This window comes from Odontesthes bonariensis, chromosome 1, assembly GCF_027942865.1.
Source record: "Odontesthes bonariensis isolate fOdoBon6 chromosome 1, fOdoBon6.hap1, whole genome shotgun sequence".
Lineage (NCBI taxonomy): Eukaryota > Metazoa > Chordata > Actinopteri > Atheriniformes > Atherinopsidae > Odontesthes > Odontesthes bonariensis.
This window is the reverse complement of record NC_134506.1, coordinates 35554985-35574155: the sequence shown is the minus strand read 5'-3', so window position 1 is coordinate 35574155 and position 19171 is coordinate 35554985. Positions and strand designations below refer to the sequence as shown.

The 19171-nt window shown below is 40.8% G+C and overlaps 1 protein-coding gene across 2 annotated transcripts in view; it reads left to right on the top strand.

Annotated features, from left to right (window-relative positions):
* ntrk3b (neurotrophic tyrosine kinase, receptor, type 3b) overlaps positions 1-19171 on the top strand; it is a 221003-nt gene that overhangs the window by 161471 nt on the left and 40361 nt on the right. For both annotated transcript variants that reach the window (XM_075465609.1, XM_075465601.1), the window contains exon 12: positions 9393-9581. In XM_075465609.1, the coding sequence (XP_075321724.1) occupies positions 9393-9581 (189 nt within the window). The remainder of the gene's footprint in view (positions 1-9392; positions 9582-19171) is intronic.

Here is a 19171-nt window from a genome sequence, read left to right as displayed (position 1 = left end):
CAATTTCTTGTGGTCAGTTTGATTCTGTTTCCGTTACTCCATCCAAGAAAATATAGAAAATAAAGAAAAAAAACTGGCAATGTCTTAAATTTTAATCTGTTATTTGACTTATTTCCCCTAAATCTTTGAAAAGAGTTACTTATGTTGTTTAATGTTGTTTCTATGTTGTTTAACATTTTCAAAAGCTATGCTATAAATCAACACAGCCATTGTTTGTTACAAAATTAACTTAAAAAGATGTCATGTTCATTTTAGTCTTTGTAGGCCAGCCATGAATAACAAAAAAATCATGTCTGGCCTACAGAACTACAGAAATACCAGTGAACTAACTTTGCTCTTATTAGGCTTTGTGGATTTATAAACTGACAAACGACAAACGTCAAAGAGGGACAGAGAAGAACATATAAGCTGACATTTAATTTTTTCAACATACCAAATTAATAATATCCCTCAGCCACAAATTCCTCCTTTATTAACATCCAGTTGCAGAAATGAAAAGAAAATCATACTTCTGGACTTTTCATCAGTGAAATGAAGGCTACATACTGTAACTACTTTAAATGGTGTATTTCCGCTGATTTGAGGTCAGTATGGTCATCGATGTGGATAATATGTTTTAGCTGTATACATTTTTTGAGAAGTCAGACAGAGGGAAGTGCTGTTCTTCTCTTTTGAGCCACGATTTGACCCTAAACATTTTTAGGATGTGCAGTGTAACTAACCAGGTTTCCATGGTTGTGTCTGATTGAAATTGAGAAGATATGACAAAGAAAAAGTGAATGAAAACAGTAAACATCTGAGAAACCTGCTCTAATGCACAAAATAAGCATTTACACCCTCATCTGAGGTGGTTATGGCTTGATGCACATTAGTAGTAATGAAAAATGTTTTGTGTATGTCCTTCTCACCTGGCAAAAAGTTAAATGATGTGACTAACCAGCTTTTTCTGGTCTGAGCTGGCAAACAATAAACCCACAACTGATTGTCGTCTTCCCAGAGATTGTGTTATTTTAGATATTCCCATAGGGGAAAGTTGATCCTGAAGAACAATACTCTCTTTTTCCTCTTATGGATGTGCACCACAAGTTTGTTTTTTATAAAATTTTCCTCCTCAACATTTCTTTCAGGTAAGGACAGCTACAGTCACACGAAATAAAGCTTATACCACAACCCTCTTGCGACATGACACAGCTTATGTAATGCACTGCGAATTAGTCCGATTCACATTTCTTTTTTCTGACTTTCCAAAAGACCATACAGACTTAATTTGCTAGTGAATGGAAAAGTAGCTTTGGTCAGAAAATGTATGAGCTTCAGGCTACATCTCCAGAGAGAGCCTCCAACTTTGTAATGCCTTACAGTTGTGCTCCATGGTTAGCTCAAAGGTGCCAGTGCTCTTTTAATCCATCACTGACGTCCAGCACTTGGACAATATCCTAATTTATGAGTCCATTTTAAACCCCAGGAGGAGAATGTTGAGTAGCCTCTACTTCTGTTCAGTCTGAATTAGATTAACGTCTAAACTCTGAGAGACAGATGATGCAAATGTCACTCTTGATCAATTATTTTGGCTAAATTAGCTAATGTCCCTCTGAACTGTACCTTGCATGAGTGTAAAGCATTAGCTGTGCTGCCACAAGCCTGGATTGTGGAGCTTTACAGTGAAGAATGAGGAGCAGAGTGACTTGTTTTATGGATAAGCTTAGAATCTATGGCACATTTTAGAAAAAGAGAAGGATTGAAGTTGAAGAAAAATTTTGGCTGGCAAAGTACAGAACGATTTGAGGAATTAGAGTTAACTAATCTTCAAATTACACAATATGCCACAGTGATCTAAGATCATAGATACATTTTTTTTTTAAAAGGACACATTGAAGGATTTTTTCCGAGCAGTGTCATTTCCTTTAATGATCATTAAACATTATTTGTGTGCCAAGTGGCCAAACAGTGGATTGAAAAAGTTTTAGATCGTATTTGAACGACAGGAAAGGCAAGAAGTCCCACAAAATGAGGTGTGCCCTCAAGAACTCACGATCTCATCATCTTGGTGTCAGTCTTGAATTACATGAACTGAGACAACCCAAAGAACAGTGGCAGATTCTCCAAGATGCTTTGAACCAGTAGGCCTGCAAGTACCTTCAGCAACTATGTGATACGTATTCAAAGAAAAACTGGCGCATTGTTTTGGAAAACTTCCTCACTTTACTTTGAAATAAACTTGTGCAAAGCACTCTAATCATGTGAGAGAGGACCCAAACTGTGCATAAATATTAATAGCTACTTGATTTATCCGTTGGTGTCCTATAATGTGCATCCCTTAAAGAGGTTTAAGCCACGTATTTGCTTTCCTGCTGTGAGTTGGAGGAGAGGTTTAATATCACTCTCATGTGAGTACATTGAATATGAAGATACAACCTTAAGTGAGTTAGTCAAGTACTAAAGGCTAAAAAACATGAGGAAAGCATTACCCTGTGCAAAGCTAGCAAAACTACATGTAAATCTCTTGTTCATACAAACAAAATCTAATCTATGTGCTGTTTCTATCTAATCTCATTGATTTAATGGCTTCTTTTCTTGAGAACAAAGACATAGACATAGTTGTTTAACTATTTAGCTCCATGATTAGACACTCTAATGTCCATTACTGTCATTATGTTGTTCAGAGGGCACTTTGAACACATCATGGCTCTCCTCTCTTTATTGTCAATTTTATTTCTATTAGCCATAGGGGTGAGCCCCTTTCTACCAAACAATCTGTGGAATTTCAGTCATAGCTTGTCCAGAGTAGCAGGCCATCAAGTCTGAAACTCGTTGCCTGTGAGCAAATGCCCACCAGCTGCCTGAGTGCTATTACTCAGGCAGCTGTTGGGTTCTCTCTTGAAATTATTGGTCATTGCATTTTTTTTTTATTCCCACAATCCATTGCAGTTTCATCTGCTAAATCCACTCTTTCTCATTTTTGGGCTGGTCATCCTTTAGAAATAATTTGTTCATCGTTGATTCTTGTCCCGTCAGGTTTTCCTAAAAAGTTGCTCTAAAATTAACAATGGCTCCACTTTTTTGCACAGTATAAGGTCATGATCTGCTAAACTAACAGTACTACTCAGCCTGCTGAAGCACGGCGGCATTATTGGGTGAGATTAAGCATATGGTGACAAAAAGAGCCACAATTTTTCATGAATGGCAAAAAAAATCGATCTTATGCATCACGATTACCGTAATAATTGCTGTGTAAGCAGTTATAGCGTTGTGAAAGGCTTTCTTATTTGTTATCAAACTGTCTTTCCAGACTAATTGAGATTCTTCTAAATTAGTGGAACCCCATTTTCTTTCCAACTCACTTGAGGTCTGCTTGAAAGCGTGTAACTGTGAATTAAACCAAGGAGCCAGCCCAATCAGAGTACATGGCCAAATCTATCTGCTGTTTGATGTTTCACAGAAGATGAGACAACGGAAGAACAGAAGAAAAAACATGGCTCATTGCATTTTCTAGTCCTCCTGAATGAATCAAAGTTAGTTTAATAGAGAGAAACTTTTCCGCTCAGATAAATGGTTCAGGGGTAAATGTCCTGTGCTGAAATCCATTCTGTGCACAGGCAACATCTCAGATGATAAAACTCCTCTTGGATACCGCTGGGCTTTTTCATCACGTAGGTAACATAAATGCAATTTTTAAGATGATTTCGAGTCAAGAAGTCCAATTTCTCCTACGAATCTCAGAAAACTTTCATCTCCCAAGGAACAGAGATAGTTTTTGTGTAGTTTTGACATCTACGGTTTTCCTTTAGACTTCATCGATTGGGCACCACTGTCTGATCGTAATTTTTACTTCCATTTCGTAATACATCAGAAAGCAAAACATTCATTCATTATTTTAAGATCTTTTTGTATTTTAAGACTTTACACATGTATCTTTATGATTTTCTGGATGTGAAGTGAAGACTTGTGCTCTGCTGTGGACAATAATGATAACCTCTAATAACAAGGGCGCTCAGGTACGAGAAGCCTGCAATGAAAGTAAGTGTTGGGAATAAATTGTTGCTCATATGTGTCACTTTGACACACACCACCTCCATCCCATACTTCCTTTCACTGACGGAGAGTCTATAATTTAATATGGCTTGGTCTCGATTACGGTTTACAGTGTTTCCAACGTGAGAAATAGGCTTGTGGTAGGTAAACGGATTCTCTGTCACATCTCAACTGAATCAGCTGTTGTTGACTTCATATCCAGTTGATTTTTTCCATCCCCACCCACCTCTTTCACCCGCTCCTCTCTGAAGATTGCAGTTGTCAGAGCTGGGAGTTGCTTTTGACACAGCAGTGATGGAGCAGCAAACTGGATCACACTGGTTGAAAGTAAATCACAGCCTTTCAGGGGCTTTCTTTGAATGTTGATTAAAGAAATAAAGACAGGAAATTATGGTCCATTCTGACAGGTATATGTTCTGTGACACCATAAATTCAACCGGCTTTGATTCTCCGGCGATGCCCATACTAATAATCATTGCCTTTTTTCATCCCCTTTTAACGATTCCTAACACACCTGTGAATGCTGACATCATTTTTCAAAGCTCCTCACGCCGTCAGCAGAAGAAAAGTGGAGTAAAGTGGGGATCACTTGTCATTGCTTGGGCAATATTAAGTGTTCTAGACTTTTTTTCCCCCACACGGCTAAATAGAATAATACATTTTGTTTAATGGAAATGTTCTTTAAAGAAACAAAACTGCAACCAGATAATATTTGCCATCTGAAATTCCTAACTGCAACAAGTGCTTTTATTCATTACACTGTTGAGCGAAACCCTTGTGAACACTGCTGCATAAATGTGCAGATCAACTTAATGGAAGCAATAGGCGACTGACCTCTGGAGCTGAAAAATTTGGTCAATATGGAAGTGCCAAAAACTGTAGTTCCTTGAACACCCACCTGAGGGTGTCTTGAAAAGCCCCGATGCCCATAAAGCACAATAAAGAAATACAATATTTTTAAATATGAAAATATACTTATATAAATGTTTCAGGTCTAGTAAAAGCTGTTCTGATCCAATTTCCTCCCTATTTTGGGCGAGCTCTGTGGTGGGGTGGTTTGCACCATCGCCTCACAGAGAGAGGGTTCCCAGCTGGGGCCCTTCTGTGTAGAGTTTGCATGTTTTGGTATGCTCTCTGAATATCCGGCTTCCTCTCACCCCAAAACATGCATATTAGGTATTTGGTGTTTCTAAATAGTCCCTAGGACCCTAGGATTCGCACATCCCATACTAGGACGTGTGAGTATGCATGGTTATTTGTCTCTGTGGCCCTGGGATGGACTGGCAACCTGTCCAGGGTGTACCCCACCTGGTACAGTAGACAACTGTAGACAATTCCCTGGTGTGTTGCAAGAGACGACATAAGATCTGCTGTTAGTAAGAACCAGGGCCGGGGTGGGCCATTTTCTCAGTCCGGGAATTTAATTCAAATTCAGGCCACACTGATATGGAGGAGGAATTTGAGTCCATGAAAAAAAAATAGGTTACAGTTGCAGAGGAGATAAGCGTGACAACACATTTGAAACTGTTTGTCAAAAAATGGAAAACTGGAATGTAAAGCAAGTGTTCGGTTCGTTTACACACAGCAAGCACGGGACGTGAACGTGTCTGCATCTGCATTCGTGTTCAGTCCGAAATGGATAGAAATCAACAAGAAAACAGATTCTTCCTTTCACATCAAAGCGTCGTGCCCGCGCGGTGTCCGGATAAGTGCTCATTGCAACTTGAAAATAGAACAGTCTATTCCCTGCACAGGCGTGAGCGGGCTCAGCTCACATTATAATAAATGGGAGGGGAAGGCTTGAACATGAAACATGATGCTGATTCCCGCGGATAGAATGCGCGTGCAGACTCTCCAGTTATTAAAAAAGGCAACTAAACACCCCAACGTGCTCGCGCTGCCCCTGCCCTGCGCACGCGAACCATGTACAATATTTGCATACAGCCCTTCTAAATAATTATATTTATTTTAATTGCATGTTTGAGATGCATTTAATAACAAATATCAAACAACAAATGTGATCGCCCCTATTTAATATTGCGTTAGTAACCACATGTGCGTGCCTGTGGGAATGCAGGCTACAGTTGATGAGGAGATAAAGCGTTAAGCAATTGTTCATCAGAACTGGAATGTAAAGAAAGTGTTCGGTTCTTCTTTGAATATAGGAATACACTTCTAAATCATATAAATTGTGAGATTTTACATATTTAACAACAAAAGCTGTCAGATGACAGTTGAGTTGACATTGCAAATGTTTGCCACGTTATAGCCTATTTGATCAAATTCACAACCAGGCCTATTATCCATATCTCTCAGTAACCTACCAGCTTGTCTTGAGAAGATATCTATCAATTTGGTACATTTGGCTGCCACCTCCTGTCTTTTTTTGAGCTTAGCCCTCTCTGTTCCACCTGGCCTCTTTCTACCCTCCATCACTGACGCGCTCTGTTTCGCGCCATTGTTATTTAAAAGACGAGCCATGGGCCAAACCATCTGAAACATTTGGGAGGAGAGAATTCCCTTACATGGTAGAACCTATTTAATCTGTTGTGATGCAGCAGGTGGCTGCGCTGCAATGGTGAATTTATGCAGACTACAGTTGAATTGATATTAATGCAAGAATAAGATAAGTGACAAAAATTAATTACAACTATTTTCCCCATGGGCCAAGCAGCCCAGGTCGATGGTTTGGGCCGGGATAGGTCCCGGATAATACCATTGCCAAACCGGCATTGGTGAGAACTCGGTTAATACTTTAAGATTGCAGTGCTTTTAGGTCATTAAGTGACAATTGTAGCCTTTTGGAAGTTTCAGAAATGTAATACCTGAACATTTCACTGTTTTGTCATCTAAACAGTTGAATCATGTCATCTTTTTTATTAAAACCCTCCACTCCTGTTTTTTGTGAAACTGTTTTGTTTTCACCAATTCCATGTTGTCTAAATGTTGAAATCGTTTCAATAGCTATTTGATTGAAGATTGTCATGCAAAGATTTCTGTGTATCTACAGCAGGGAGTTACCCTTTATTTTTTAGAGCTTTTTGCTCTATTTTCATTATGTTTTTATTATAGTTCCTTGCTTAAATATTTAGCATCACTCTGGCATTCTTTTCTATTTTGTTGGAATTTAAATGGATTTGTTTTTGGTATTTTATCTAAAATAGAATATATTCTAAAGGAAAACTAGATTAGGCGGTTTCTGGAGAAGTTGCGTTGGATTGCTGAAACTACTTGTGTCGTGTCTCTTGCTATCTACTAAAACGTTACAGCTAATACTCTCACATTGTGTGGAAGTAGTACTGAGATGAGAGAGGCTGTTTATTATCAAATGTCCATCAGTTTTGAGTTCTGAGTAGTAGTTGAGGTTGCCAGGATGATGTTAAGTGCAATATCTATTTGACACAGACTTAAAATTCAATAAAACTCAAAAAGCTGCTGTTGAGCTGCTGTTAAGGAAGAAACTATAACACCTAATGACAATGATTTGACACCACAGGCACCGTGAGGCTTTCTTGCTCACATCAGTATGACATTTGTGTTGTTTGTTTAAAAATGTAAACATATAGACAAGTTACAAAAGAGAGTGTTTTTTTGTTTTCTCTGTAAGGCTGTAAGGCAATTTCCTGTCATCTGGAGGCTTGCAGCAAGTCCGTTGACTGAGAAAGATGTGAGAAAGAAAATATTTTGATGTCTAAAAATGATTACTTCTCCCACTTTTTTAGAATTTTAATTTCAAAACTTACACTCTAGCTCTGAACATCTCCCCATTCATTTCTGAAGACATTTTTTTCCCTATAATCTTTGATTATTTTAGCGGAAGATAAAAGATACACCAAAGAGAAGTTAAACTGTACCACGTCTCACACAAACATTTTGGCATTTCAATTGTGATTGTCGTTGAACAGCACATGACTAGATTGTGGAGGAAAACATTTTTATCCGACGGCAGCATACCGATGGAGTGCGCTTGCACAGCAATCTTGCAAATTTGTTGAATAATAAAGCACTATAGCACAATAAAGCAGTATTGCAGTAAAGTAATGCATACATGTGTTCACAGCCTTTGCATTAAAGCCCAACACTTATTAGTGTTATAATTAGTGGAATCAAAGTCCATCTATGTGTAATCTAAGCTTCACACGATCTATGTATATACTCGTTTTTTTTGTAAAAGGCTCCAGAATCTGCAATACTACTGAGCAAGCAGCACATTGAAGACCAAGGAGCTCTCCAAATTAGTCAGGGATAAAGTTCTGGAGAAGTACTTCAATTAAATACCGTAGAACTGAAATAATGTGTTCCTATAACAAACCTGCCAAGATGGGGCACAACACTACAACTCATGAACCAGACAAGGAGGGAATTAATCAAAGAAGTAACAAAGAGGCCAAAGGTAACCCTGAGGTGCCCATAAAGTCCAGATTGCAGTGTTTGTCCGTTAGACCACTTAAAACCATACACTCATCGAAACTGGCCTTTATGGAAGAGTGGCCATAATCAAAAGTCACTGCTTAAAGAAAAAAAACAAAAAAAGCATTTGGAAGAGTCCACAAACATGTAGGAGAAGGTACTCTCTTCTGATGAGATGAAAATGAAACCTTCAAGCCACCAAGGAAAGTGCAATTCGAAGTGTTGCAAACCCAACACTTCGAATCAACAACATGCTGTGTTGATGCGTTTCATCAGCAGAGCCTTGGAAGGAGTGACTGATGGGCTCAAAATAGGCAAATTTGTTTGGAAATCCTGTTTCAAACTTCCAGTGAATTGAGTGTGGACAGAGTGACCGTGACCCCTAACAAAGTACCTAAAAAATTCTTCTTTAGGTTTGAGGGGAAATATTCAAATGTCCTGACATGGCCTCGTCAAAGTCCAGCCTTCAGAGCAATTGAGAGATTGTGGCATGATTAAAGATTGTTGTGCACCAGCAGAACCCATCCAGCCTGAAGGAGCTTCGACAGTTTTGTTTCTTTTGTTTCACATATAAAAATGTTTTGCGACTTCAAAATGTCAAAGAGACTGAATGCTTTTTCAAAAACTGTAAATTGTTCTGGATTGTGTAGAGTAAACTACTAGGAAAAAAATCTGCTTGTGTGACAATGATAATATTTATTGTACTGCAATTACCTTTTATTGTCATTGATCTGTGACTGCAGACTAAAACAAACCTCACCATGACCTACACACCTGATGAGGCTTACCTGTGGACTAAGAAACATGATTGAAGACTTACTCTAGTGACGATTAACTGCAATTTAAAGTCTCATATTTAAAAGCATTTCTATAACATTGACAGGAAGGAATCATATCAAAGCACAAACTGAGCTGTAAACTAAGTCACTGTCCTTTTTTTGTTATTCCAGGTCCCGTAGCTGTGATCAGTGGTGAGGAAGACTCCGCCAGCCCTCTTCATCACGTCAATCATGGGATTATCACTCCATGCACTCTGGATGCTGGTCCTGATGCGGTTGTCATAGGGATGACTCGTATACCTGTGGTGGAGAATCCTCAGTACTTCAGACACGGACACAACTGCAACAAGCCGACCACCCGTAAGTCCACTGTTCATGTGAAGCAGCTCATCTTTGCAGAAATACTTTTGCAAACTGACCACTTTTCACATCGCATCATTCAGAAGCAGCAGCAACATATCAAACATCACTTCTATGTGAGCTATATGAGGCTTCTTCTAATTATTGCATATCAGTGATAATGAACTGTGTACCCTTGTAATGTGCTGTGGCTCTCAGGGCAGAAGTATAATTTGTTGTCAGATGCTGAGTCTGTTATTGAATAGAGTTAGCATCTGCTGTAACAGTGCCAGACTCAACACACCCTTAGACACCCTTTAAAGCTGCAGTCGGCAGGTTTTCAAAATTGCGAGTCTAAAGTCGGAAAATTCGAACTGATACAACTTCCAGGTCCCTCCCCCAACCTCTAACAAGCTCCGAATCGCCCCCCAAACCTCTCCCCCTCTGTGGACGAGGTTGTGCACGTGAGTTCACACCAGTGTGAGCGCACACAAGCTGGGGCAGACTCACGCTCAGCAGCGTGTGCACAAGCTGTGATTGACAGGTAGGATTCCTCCACCCTAACTTGATTGGTTAAAAACAGCCGGGAGCGCTCGGTTTTTGCAAGCATGATTACAGGCTTCAGAGGGAGCTACAGATTTCGTTATTTTTTCTAAACAGCCTATTTAATATTCTACTTCCAGAATCCCATGACAGTTCAAGCTAATATGACTAAAAAAAAGTTGCCGACCGCAGCTTTAAGCATCATTCAATATACCAATAAGTGGCATTTTGATATCCACAAGTCCTCCTCCCTAAAATCTCTTAGTGTCTCGGGACTCATCTTCCAGGTTGCAGAAAGACAAGACCACTTTAAATCCCAATTACTCACAATTACATTGACTGCTCAAGAGAATGAGCAGAAAACAACAGTGCAAGCAGCTAGCCACAGTTTGGTGCCTGCTCCTTATGCTCCAGATGATACCAGTCAAACCTGAGTAAAATATCAAGTAAAATGGAAAATTCTCCCCTCCAGTCTAAATATCAGGCATGGCTTTTCCCTACAATACTCTGTCCAGCTCTGATCTGGCTCAGTCCCAAAATGGTCGCTGGTCAGGCTAACAGAAGTTGACTTCTTAGTTGGAGCCAATGAGAAGAGAGGAAATCCCATTTAGATGTGATAGATAAATGACGGGGCTTATGTATTATGAATTGCATGAATTTTTAATGCCCAGCCAGTGACTGATTTATAACGTCTCACGCCTTCCTCAGGAGATCTGATCGTGAGCTAATGAATAAATGACAGTAGCCACAAATGAAACTTTCTCCAGATCACTGTGCACCTGGGACTGGAAGACAGACCATGCACGTGCACCATCATAGCTTCGACATAAGCTTCACCAAATGTTCTTCCCCTTAGTATAAATAGGTTGTATGTCTTCTCTCCCTTTTTTTCTTTTTTTTTCGAATTTAATTCAATGTGCATGCATAAAGAAGCACAAATTCGTCACAAGGTCATAATGGCCACCGCACAATGGAAAACACGATGGATCTGAACGGCTTCTGCCTCTGCCGATCGTTCACTGAAGACGAATGCCGTCTTTACACATGCACACAAGGAAAGGAAATGTCTCTGTGCAGCCATGTGCAAACATTTAGAATGTGTTTAGGTGCATGCTAGTGAAAATTAGTTAGTGCGGGGATATGGATGAAGGTATACAATCGGTTTGGATTGTTGGTGTGAAGATTTTGCCGATGTGTCACATCCCAGCACTTCCTCTATGCTTCGATGTGTCAGGGGACCCTTGGGTGCCCCCTCTGGGTGTCCCACTGGCCTTGCTCAGCATGATTTTTCTGCAGCACTAACTCGGATACAGTAGAGCTGTTATGTCAATGCTTGACCACTAATCCATAATGTATTCATTCATTTACTTGAAAGCTTCTTATCCAGGGGGATAGTATGCTGCCATGGTGTCTAATCCATAAACACACACTCTTAATTTCGGCTAGCAACGGTGACGCTAGCTCACTCATCCATTAATTTTCTCCTTACCTGTGTCCATCACAACTTCACTAATGTGATGGTCAGTCTAGCTCCACAATCACTTCTTTTGGTCATTACTTTTGTCCCTCGCTGTTGCACTGTGTGCATTTTGAAATCAGCTCCAATAATGATAATGAAAAGAGAAAATAGTTTATAAATGCTGCTGCTGCCGGCCTGTTTAAACAGCTGTATGTGATGAGAAACTGCTTCCTGCAAATCCATTAACTCCAGTATGAGCTCTCCAGATGAATTATTCATGACCTTCAAGCCAATCCTAGCAATAGAATGGATATGTTATAAAGACAGATATCTATACATTGGTACCAGTGGTCATATCGCTGTCAATGTGTAAAAAAAAAAAAGAGCCCACCATACTTTGGCTGTTCAGACACATGAAATCAGTAGTGCTGCTGTCATTCCCTCACTGCTGGAGAGAACATGAAAAACTAATACAAACATCATTCCATTATAGTTGCCCTCTTATTGAACCGACAATCTGTGCACATGCAGCTCTAAACAGGCTCGAGAGGCTGAATTCAGTGTTAGCATGGCTGTTATTCAGGTACCAATTTTAAAAAACAAAGTGCCGTCACGCAGTTGGTTATCTCCTGACTGAACCGGTGGCCTCGACTTTTGCTACGGTTAAGAGGCGAGCCGTAACCAATGAGGACGTTTGTTGAAACAAGCCTTTTGTTTTTCACTGAGAAAGCTGGAGAAAGGCCAATCCCGGTGAAATGTTGCCGCATTAGGGAGATAAAAGCAGAGGAGGCAAAGGACAATTCTTTAGCCTAATGACAGATCTATATCTAGTTAGATCCCCTGTCTCCCAGCAAGTGGCTTTGTTTTATCACTCAGTTAGCCATTTTAATTACGGATTTGTCACATCCCGCTGGCCGAAATTAGACAATAGCTTTTGATTTTGGAGTATAGTGTATAGTCTTTCATTTTGTCCATGTATTAGGGGTATCACTCCTGGGCAAGGCTCGGACAAGCCTCCCTTCTTTGTCCCCTCTGATTGTAGTATAACAGAGACATGATTATGCTCAAGGTGATGTTTTTGAAGACTAAAATATTTCTTACAAAGACGAGGAGTGACTACTTTGGCAACTTGAAAGCTCAGCTCTGAATGAAAATGCAGCGCAGATTGACAGAAAGGCTGTGTTCCAAGGCTATGATTCATTGAATGATACTCAGAAGAAACCAAATGGCCCCACAGACAAGCCAGTTGTGAATTTAAACAGCCTACCTTATTGTGTTGCCATAGAAGCCCACCAGTTCCCCCTCAGCTCAATTCAGGCAAAAGAGCAGAATAAAAGCTTTTTACTTGGAAGAGGTCTCAAATAATACAGTATGCAGCTCAGTATTTGTAACAGCATTTGATATTCAACAACCTTCATTCTTCAGTATATAACATTTTACAGCGTTTCAGCTGATGCTAGAAAACAAACTTAAACTATTAACATTATTTGCCCTATAAAACTTTCATAAAGAGATTTCTGTATTATAGAATCATAATTCATACTGTGACTAACAGCTAAGGGTGGATGGCCTTATCTCCACAAAGCTGTCAAATGTAGTCAAGACTTTTAAATAAAGTCCCCTGAGCTCTAAGTGTAAAGTGTTATTTATAAGTTCTATTTCATCAGTCCTATTTTCAAATTAGTCTAATTTGAGTTTAATATTTTTTCAGTGTACACCCCCAATTAAAGAAATGTTTGGATGCGGTGTAAAATTTAAAAAAGAACAGAATGCAATGATTTGCAAATCTCACAAATCAATGTTTTATTCACAATAGATCACAGAAAACATATCAAATGTTTCAAGTGAAAGATTTTACTATTTCATAACAATTCTGATCTAATCTTTAATTTGATGGCAGGAAAGTGTCTCTAAATAGTTGGAATAGGGCCCTATTTAGCATCCCCTCTGCTTTTAACAACAGTCCATAAATGTAACTGAGGAGACCAAATGCTGGGCCTTTGGGAGAGGAATTTTGTCCCATTCTTGTCTGATACAGCATTCTAGCTGCTTCAGAGTCCTTGGTCTTCTTTGTTGTATTTTGCGTTTCGTGATGCACCAAATGTTTTCAGTTTATGTAAGGTCTGAGCTGCAGCCAGGCCTGTTCAGCACCCAGACTGCTCTATTATGACACAACGTTTTTATAATAGATACAGTATGTGGTTTAGCATTGTCATGCTGAACTATATAAGGCATTCCATGAAGAAGATGTTATGAGACTGGGAGCACATGTTGTTTTAAAACCTGGAAACACCTTTTAGCACTGATGTTACCTTTCAGCATAGATGGTCACAGTTAGACTCTGCCCCTTTGAAGTGCTCTTTTTATACTCATATTTTGCGTTTTCCTTTGGCTGTTTATTATTTTTTGAACCACCTACTATTAAGCCTGTTGTAGTTACCAAAAGACGTGCTGCCCTCAAATTCAAGACTCGCTCATATTTTCCAGGAAATAATAAAATGTCTCATTCTGTTCTTCAAAGGGATTTCACCAATCCCTATCAAATTCTCTCACAGCCAATCACCTGCCTCTTTTCCTCTGCAAATTCTGGTACTTCTGACACATTTAGCAATTTAATTTTATGTGAACCAAACTAGCATGTTCTTCCTGTGCATGCATGGGTTCTCTCCGGGTGCTCCAGCTTCCTCACACCGTCCAGAAACATGCATGTTTGGTTAATTGGTGATTCTAAATTGACCCTTGGAATGAGAATGATTGTCCATCCACAGAACCTGTTTGGTTCTGTGGATGGACTGGCAACCTTTCAAGAGTGTATCCTGCCTCTCGCCCAGTTGCAGCTGGGATAGGCTGCAGCCCCACCATGACTGGAATTAGACTAAGCGGGCATAGAATATGGATGGATTTACCAAACAACTACAGTGCCTATAGTTTAAACTTAAACTAACTCCCATTTAACCCTTTAGGCGCCAGGTTTTTTTTAAAAAAAAGACTAGATTTTGACATCTAAATTTCAAAAGGTTGTGACTTCTAAATGGTTAGAGATAGAGACAAAGTGTAAATGAGAAACATATTGGGAATTACCTGAATTTCATGTAGGTTGTAAATTTTCCTATCTAATTTGCATATTATGACGTCATATGGTGGCAGCCATTTTGGAATTCGATAATTCTCAGGAAATAAATGATATTGTTAATAGTGTTGAACTTTTTTCATCATATTCACCCCTCTATCCATCTGTTATGTTATCCACATATCAAATGGACAAGCAAACAAAACTCATATAAACTGTAGGCGTTTTTCAGAAGCAGAGGCCTTATCTGTGCCCATCTATCCAGATTACAGTTTGTAGTTCTTTAGAGTGTGGAACCTCTCATGGCAAGGCACAGCACACAGACAGTTGGCACAATATTGAGAATCACCCTAAGTGTATGTGGGGAATAATTTACTAATCTAATTTCCATACTTTGACACCAGATAGTGGCGGCCAACTTTCAAGATTGATATTTTGAATGGATGTTGAAATTGTTTAAACAGATTATTCCCTGTCCCTTTGTTATGCTAACCACATAACAAATGGAGAGGAAAACAGTATAATAAAACTAAGAATTGTACATTTTGACCACTGCTGTGCCATATAGTAGCAAACACATGTAAACACCAAGTTGGTAGTGAACACAAAGCAGGTTATTTGACTACAGAGGCCTAATGTGCGCTTATCTATCCAGATGACACTGCTTGTAGTTTTTCAGAGTGTGGAACCTCTCATTGCATGGCACAGCACACAGACCAACCCCACACTGATTGCACCTGTGTTTTGTCTGATGGCGGCCTTTAGGGTGGGTACGATCAGAGCAAACTACACAGTCTGGGCGATAGTCAGTTTCACGGAGAAAGTGTTGTTCTGTAAGCCTCAATGGCATTTCTACCCCTTCTGCTGAAGGCATTCCCCTTGTTTTAGTTTCTTTCTTGGAGAAGCCCTCCAGTAGAGCAGTGATAATGCCCTGCACAAAGACCTTCAGTGGCTTGTGTGGGCCAGCAGTAGAGCTGCAGTAGATAATGTGGGCATTTACCATGCTTATGCTCAGAATGGCGTTGAAAATGCGGTTGTACCATTTCTTAGCACGATGTGGAAAGAGGTACGTTTTCATCCGCTGATTGGCAGTGTCTACTCCCCCCATGAACGCATTATACTTATCCACACACACAGGTCTGTTGATGTCTCTGAACCCACTGGCAGTATGTTTGGACCTGATCCGTTTTCGCACACAGGAGTTCACTTTAAGGGTTGACAACATGGTGAGACGCTTCGTGTCATGCCATGCACAAGCCAACATTTTGCCATGCCTCATAAACACCGGGTCATCTCCTTTGTGCAAGGGCAGTGCTGCTTTTGTCAAGGCCTTTGACATACCTCGTCTTGTGCTACTGACTGTCCCACACAAACCAGGATCATTTTGTGCTAACTCATTGGCTACAGCTGGTGACGTATAGTAGCTGTCCATATACACCTCATGCCCTTTCCTGGTGTATTTGGCCATCAACTCATGAACTAGGACATGGGTGGCACCTAGGGCAGCACCCAGTGTACATTGACCACTCCAGAACATAGCCAGATTTGGCATCGCTCAGAACAAATGCCTTGTAACCATATTTGTCCGGCTTGTTTGGATTGTAAAGCTTCAGGGTGGACTTTCCCTTGAAAGCTATGGTCATTTCATCCAATGACAGTTCTTTGCGTGGACCAAACACAGCTGAGAAAAGTGGGATAATGAGGTCAATTATTGGACGCACTTTGAACAGCCTATCATAGCCTGGCTGGCCCCTCTCAACATACTCCTCGTTGTTAGAGAAATGGAGGAAAGACAGGATAATTTTGAATCGGTTCCTCGATATTACGTTCCCAAACCCAGGTGCATAGCACGGCCAAAATTCTGCCCAATAGTCCTCTATCTCTGACTTTTCCACCAGCCCCATGCACAAATGCAGTGACAGGAAGGCTTTCATTTCAGACACAGTGACATCATACCAATCATGAAACCGTGAGCTTGGCTTTAGCTGTTGAGAGCCCAGATACTGATGTGCATACCAATTTGTCTCCATTGTGATGTGACTCCAGAAATGGTCCGTAAGAAAGAGGGACAGAAAATCGAGAGGTTGTGATTCAGTCTGAATTTCTCTATCACCACGATAGCCAATTCCCTCATCAAAGGGTTTTATCCATTCCTGTAAAACTTCCTCATCTCTCAAAAAGACCCAGTCACCATTACCGTCACCATCTCCAGCCCTGTTTAGCCTCCCCCTGCTGCCTCTACCACGTACACCTCTCCCACGGGCACTCCGGCCACGTTCATTCCTCTCACCCCCTCTCCCATTTAGCAACACTTCAGCTCCGCTACTTTTCACCCTATTCAGACCACCCCTGCGGCCACCAGCCCTTCTACGGACACTACGCCCCCGTTTACCCCTGCTTGTGTTGGGCACAGAGTTGGAAAATTTAGTGTTTTGTGCTTTGGAGACATTGGTGCGTTGCACAGCCGCAGCATTGCCGCGCAGTAAAGCACCACCATGGCTAGCACGGTAGAAAGAATTGACATTCACGCTGGTCCCAGCGCTACTCTCACCTACACTGTTTCCACCATTCCCACCAGCCCCCCTACGAATACCAACACTCCTAGTAGCCTTTCCACTAACTTTGTTAGGCAAAGGGTCATGTGCTAGTACATTTTCCTCGCTTTGCCCAGCACCGCCATTGCCATGCAAAGACGCACCATGCTTAGCGAGCTCACTAGTTGACCGACCGTCATCTCCAAAAGAAAGATTTTCCCCTTCTGAATCAGAATCGGCGAACAGGAAACCCATCACATCACTATAAGTAAACTTTTTCCCAGTCATCTTTTATTTATTTTGTCTCTAACTCTTGTAATCCAGCAATTCCGCTTCAGCAATCAAGATCCGTGGCACACTTTCTCCGTTTTTTTCTCCTACAACGTGGAAGGGACTTTCTCGGAACATTTTACATTACAGTGTGACGTATTCCGAGCCAAAGTATAAGTTCGGGATGTCTGCCAACTAGTGGACGGGAGTATAAGGCAAATTTGACACTCTGCTTGGCTCTATCGTCTGTTAAAGTCAATACCGCGTCTTGTCGCAATATTGAGACTTTGGCGCTAAAAGGGTTAATTGGCTTCACAGGGTGCCATATAACTACATAGTCCCCTTGCTAGCTAAATAGATTACCCTCATTTCCACTGTCAGTACGGTACGGGTCGGGTCGCTTTGGGGTCAGCTTTGCTGTACAAAGGGGACCCTCAGGGGTGGGTGGAGTTCGTGCCGAAGCGTCACTACGTCGATCGCTCCGGAGCTTCTTTAGCTTTAGCACTGGCTCACGGTCCGGTTGAAACAACTCTCTGCCAATTTTGCGGTAATCAGCTGGAAAACATTTTCGTTTCGCACTGCGCCATCGAGCTCCCGCTGCACAGCCTCCTCACCAACAACGGAGAGCAGAGCCTGGAACCGGTCCTGTGTGCTAGGTACCCCAAGCAGAAGGGTTACAAAAATGGTAACGGGTACCATGGGACCGGAACGCTTTCGTGGTAATGGAAACACTGAAATAAGCAAACTGTTCTGAACCGACCCGTAACGGACCGCATAGTGGAAACGGGGTTATTGTGTATGTGAGTTTATTAATCTTACTGACTCTTTAAAACATTGTCATAGCTACTGTGAGGTCATCTGTTTGACACCTTGACAAAGGACACCTACAAACAAAATTGATATCGTCTTTGAATTGGCCTTCTAAGTGGGCCTGGATGAAATGGTCTTCATGAATAAAACTAGATTTGAATGCATGTTGTAAGACTCTATCACAAGTCTACATGTAAGTGGAGGAATAAATAAAATACGAAAAATGAGATTTATCTATTTAGATTTGACTTTGTTAGAAGTTTCAGTGTTTCTATATTTTGTTAAAGCACGAAACTGAGATGCAGACAGGCCTCAGCCAAAACGAATGATCCACTGATTTGTTGGTCTCAAAAGGATCAGTCTTGTGTCAAAGGCTTATGTGAAATGTCTCGTATTTCCTGAATTTCTATTCTATGTCATGCGTCTGATTGCACTGAATAGAAGGACCTGCCTTAAAGTAGTGCATCAGTGGGAGAAAACAACAAGACACAGATACACAAAATAACTCAGGCTTCCAGTTAGGCTTCTGGCCTTTGCTACATCTGTCTATTTTAGAGCTTGAAGTGACCATATCAGGTTAAGAGGGTGCAGCTGGAGCCTGATACTTGAAACCCGATCGGACAAAGTTAGATATCTTTGAGGCCTGATACCTATTTTGCTAAAGGATTATTTAGAAAATGATGACGAGCATACTGATTGAAAGGAGTGAATCTAACTAGTGCCACCATAATAACTTGTGGGAGACTTGGTGACCGAATATTGCATGAGAGAAGTTGCTGGGTTTTTTGGGGGAGTTTATTGGAGCCAGAGATATTTTGGAGCCAACAGCAGGCAACCATCAGTGTTATTTCACTTATGACTATGTGCCTCTTTTAAAAACAATCTATGAGCAAAACTGAGCTCTGCGTGGTCCTGCTGAGTAGCT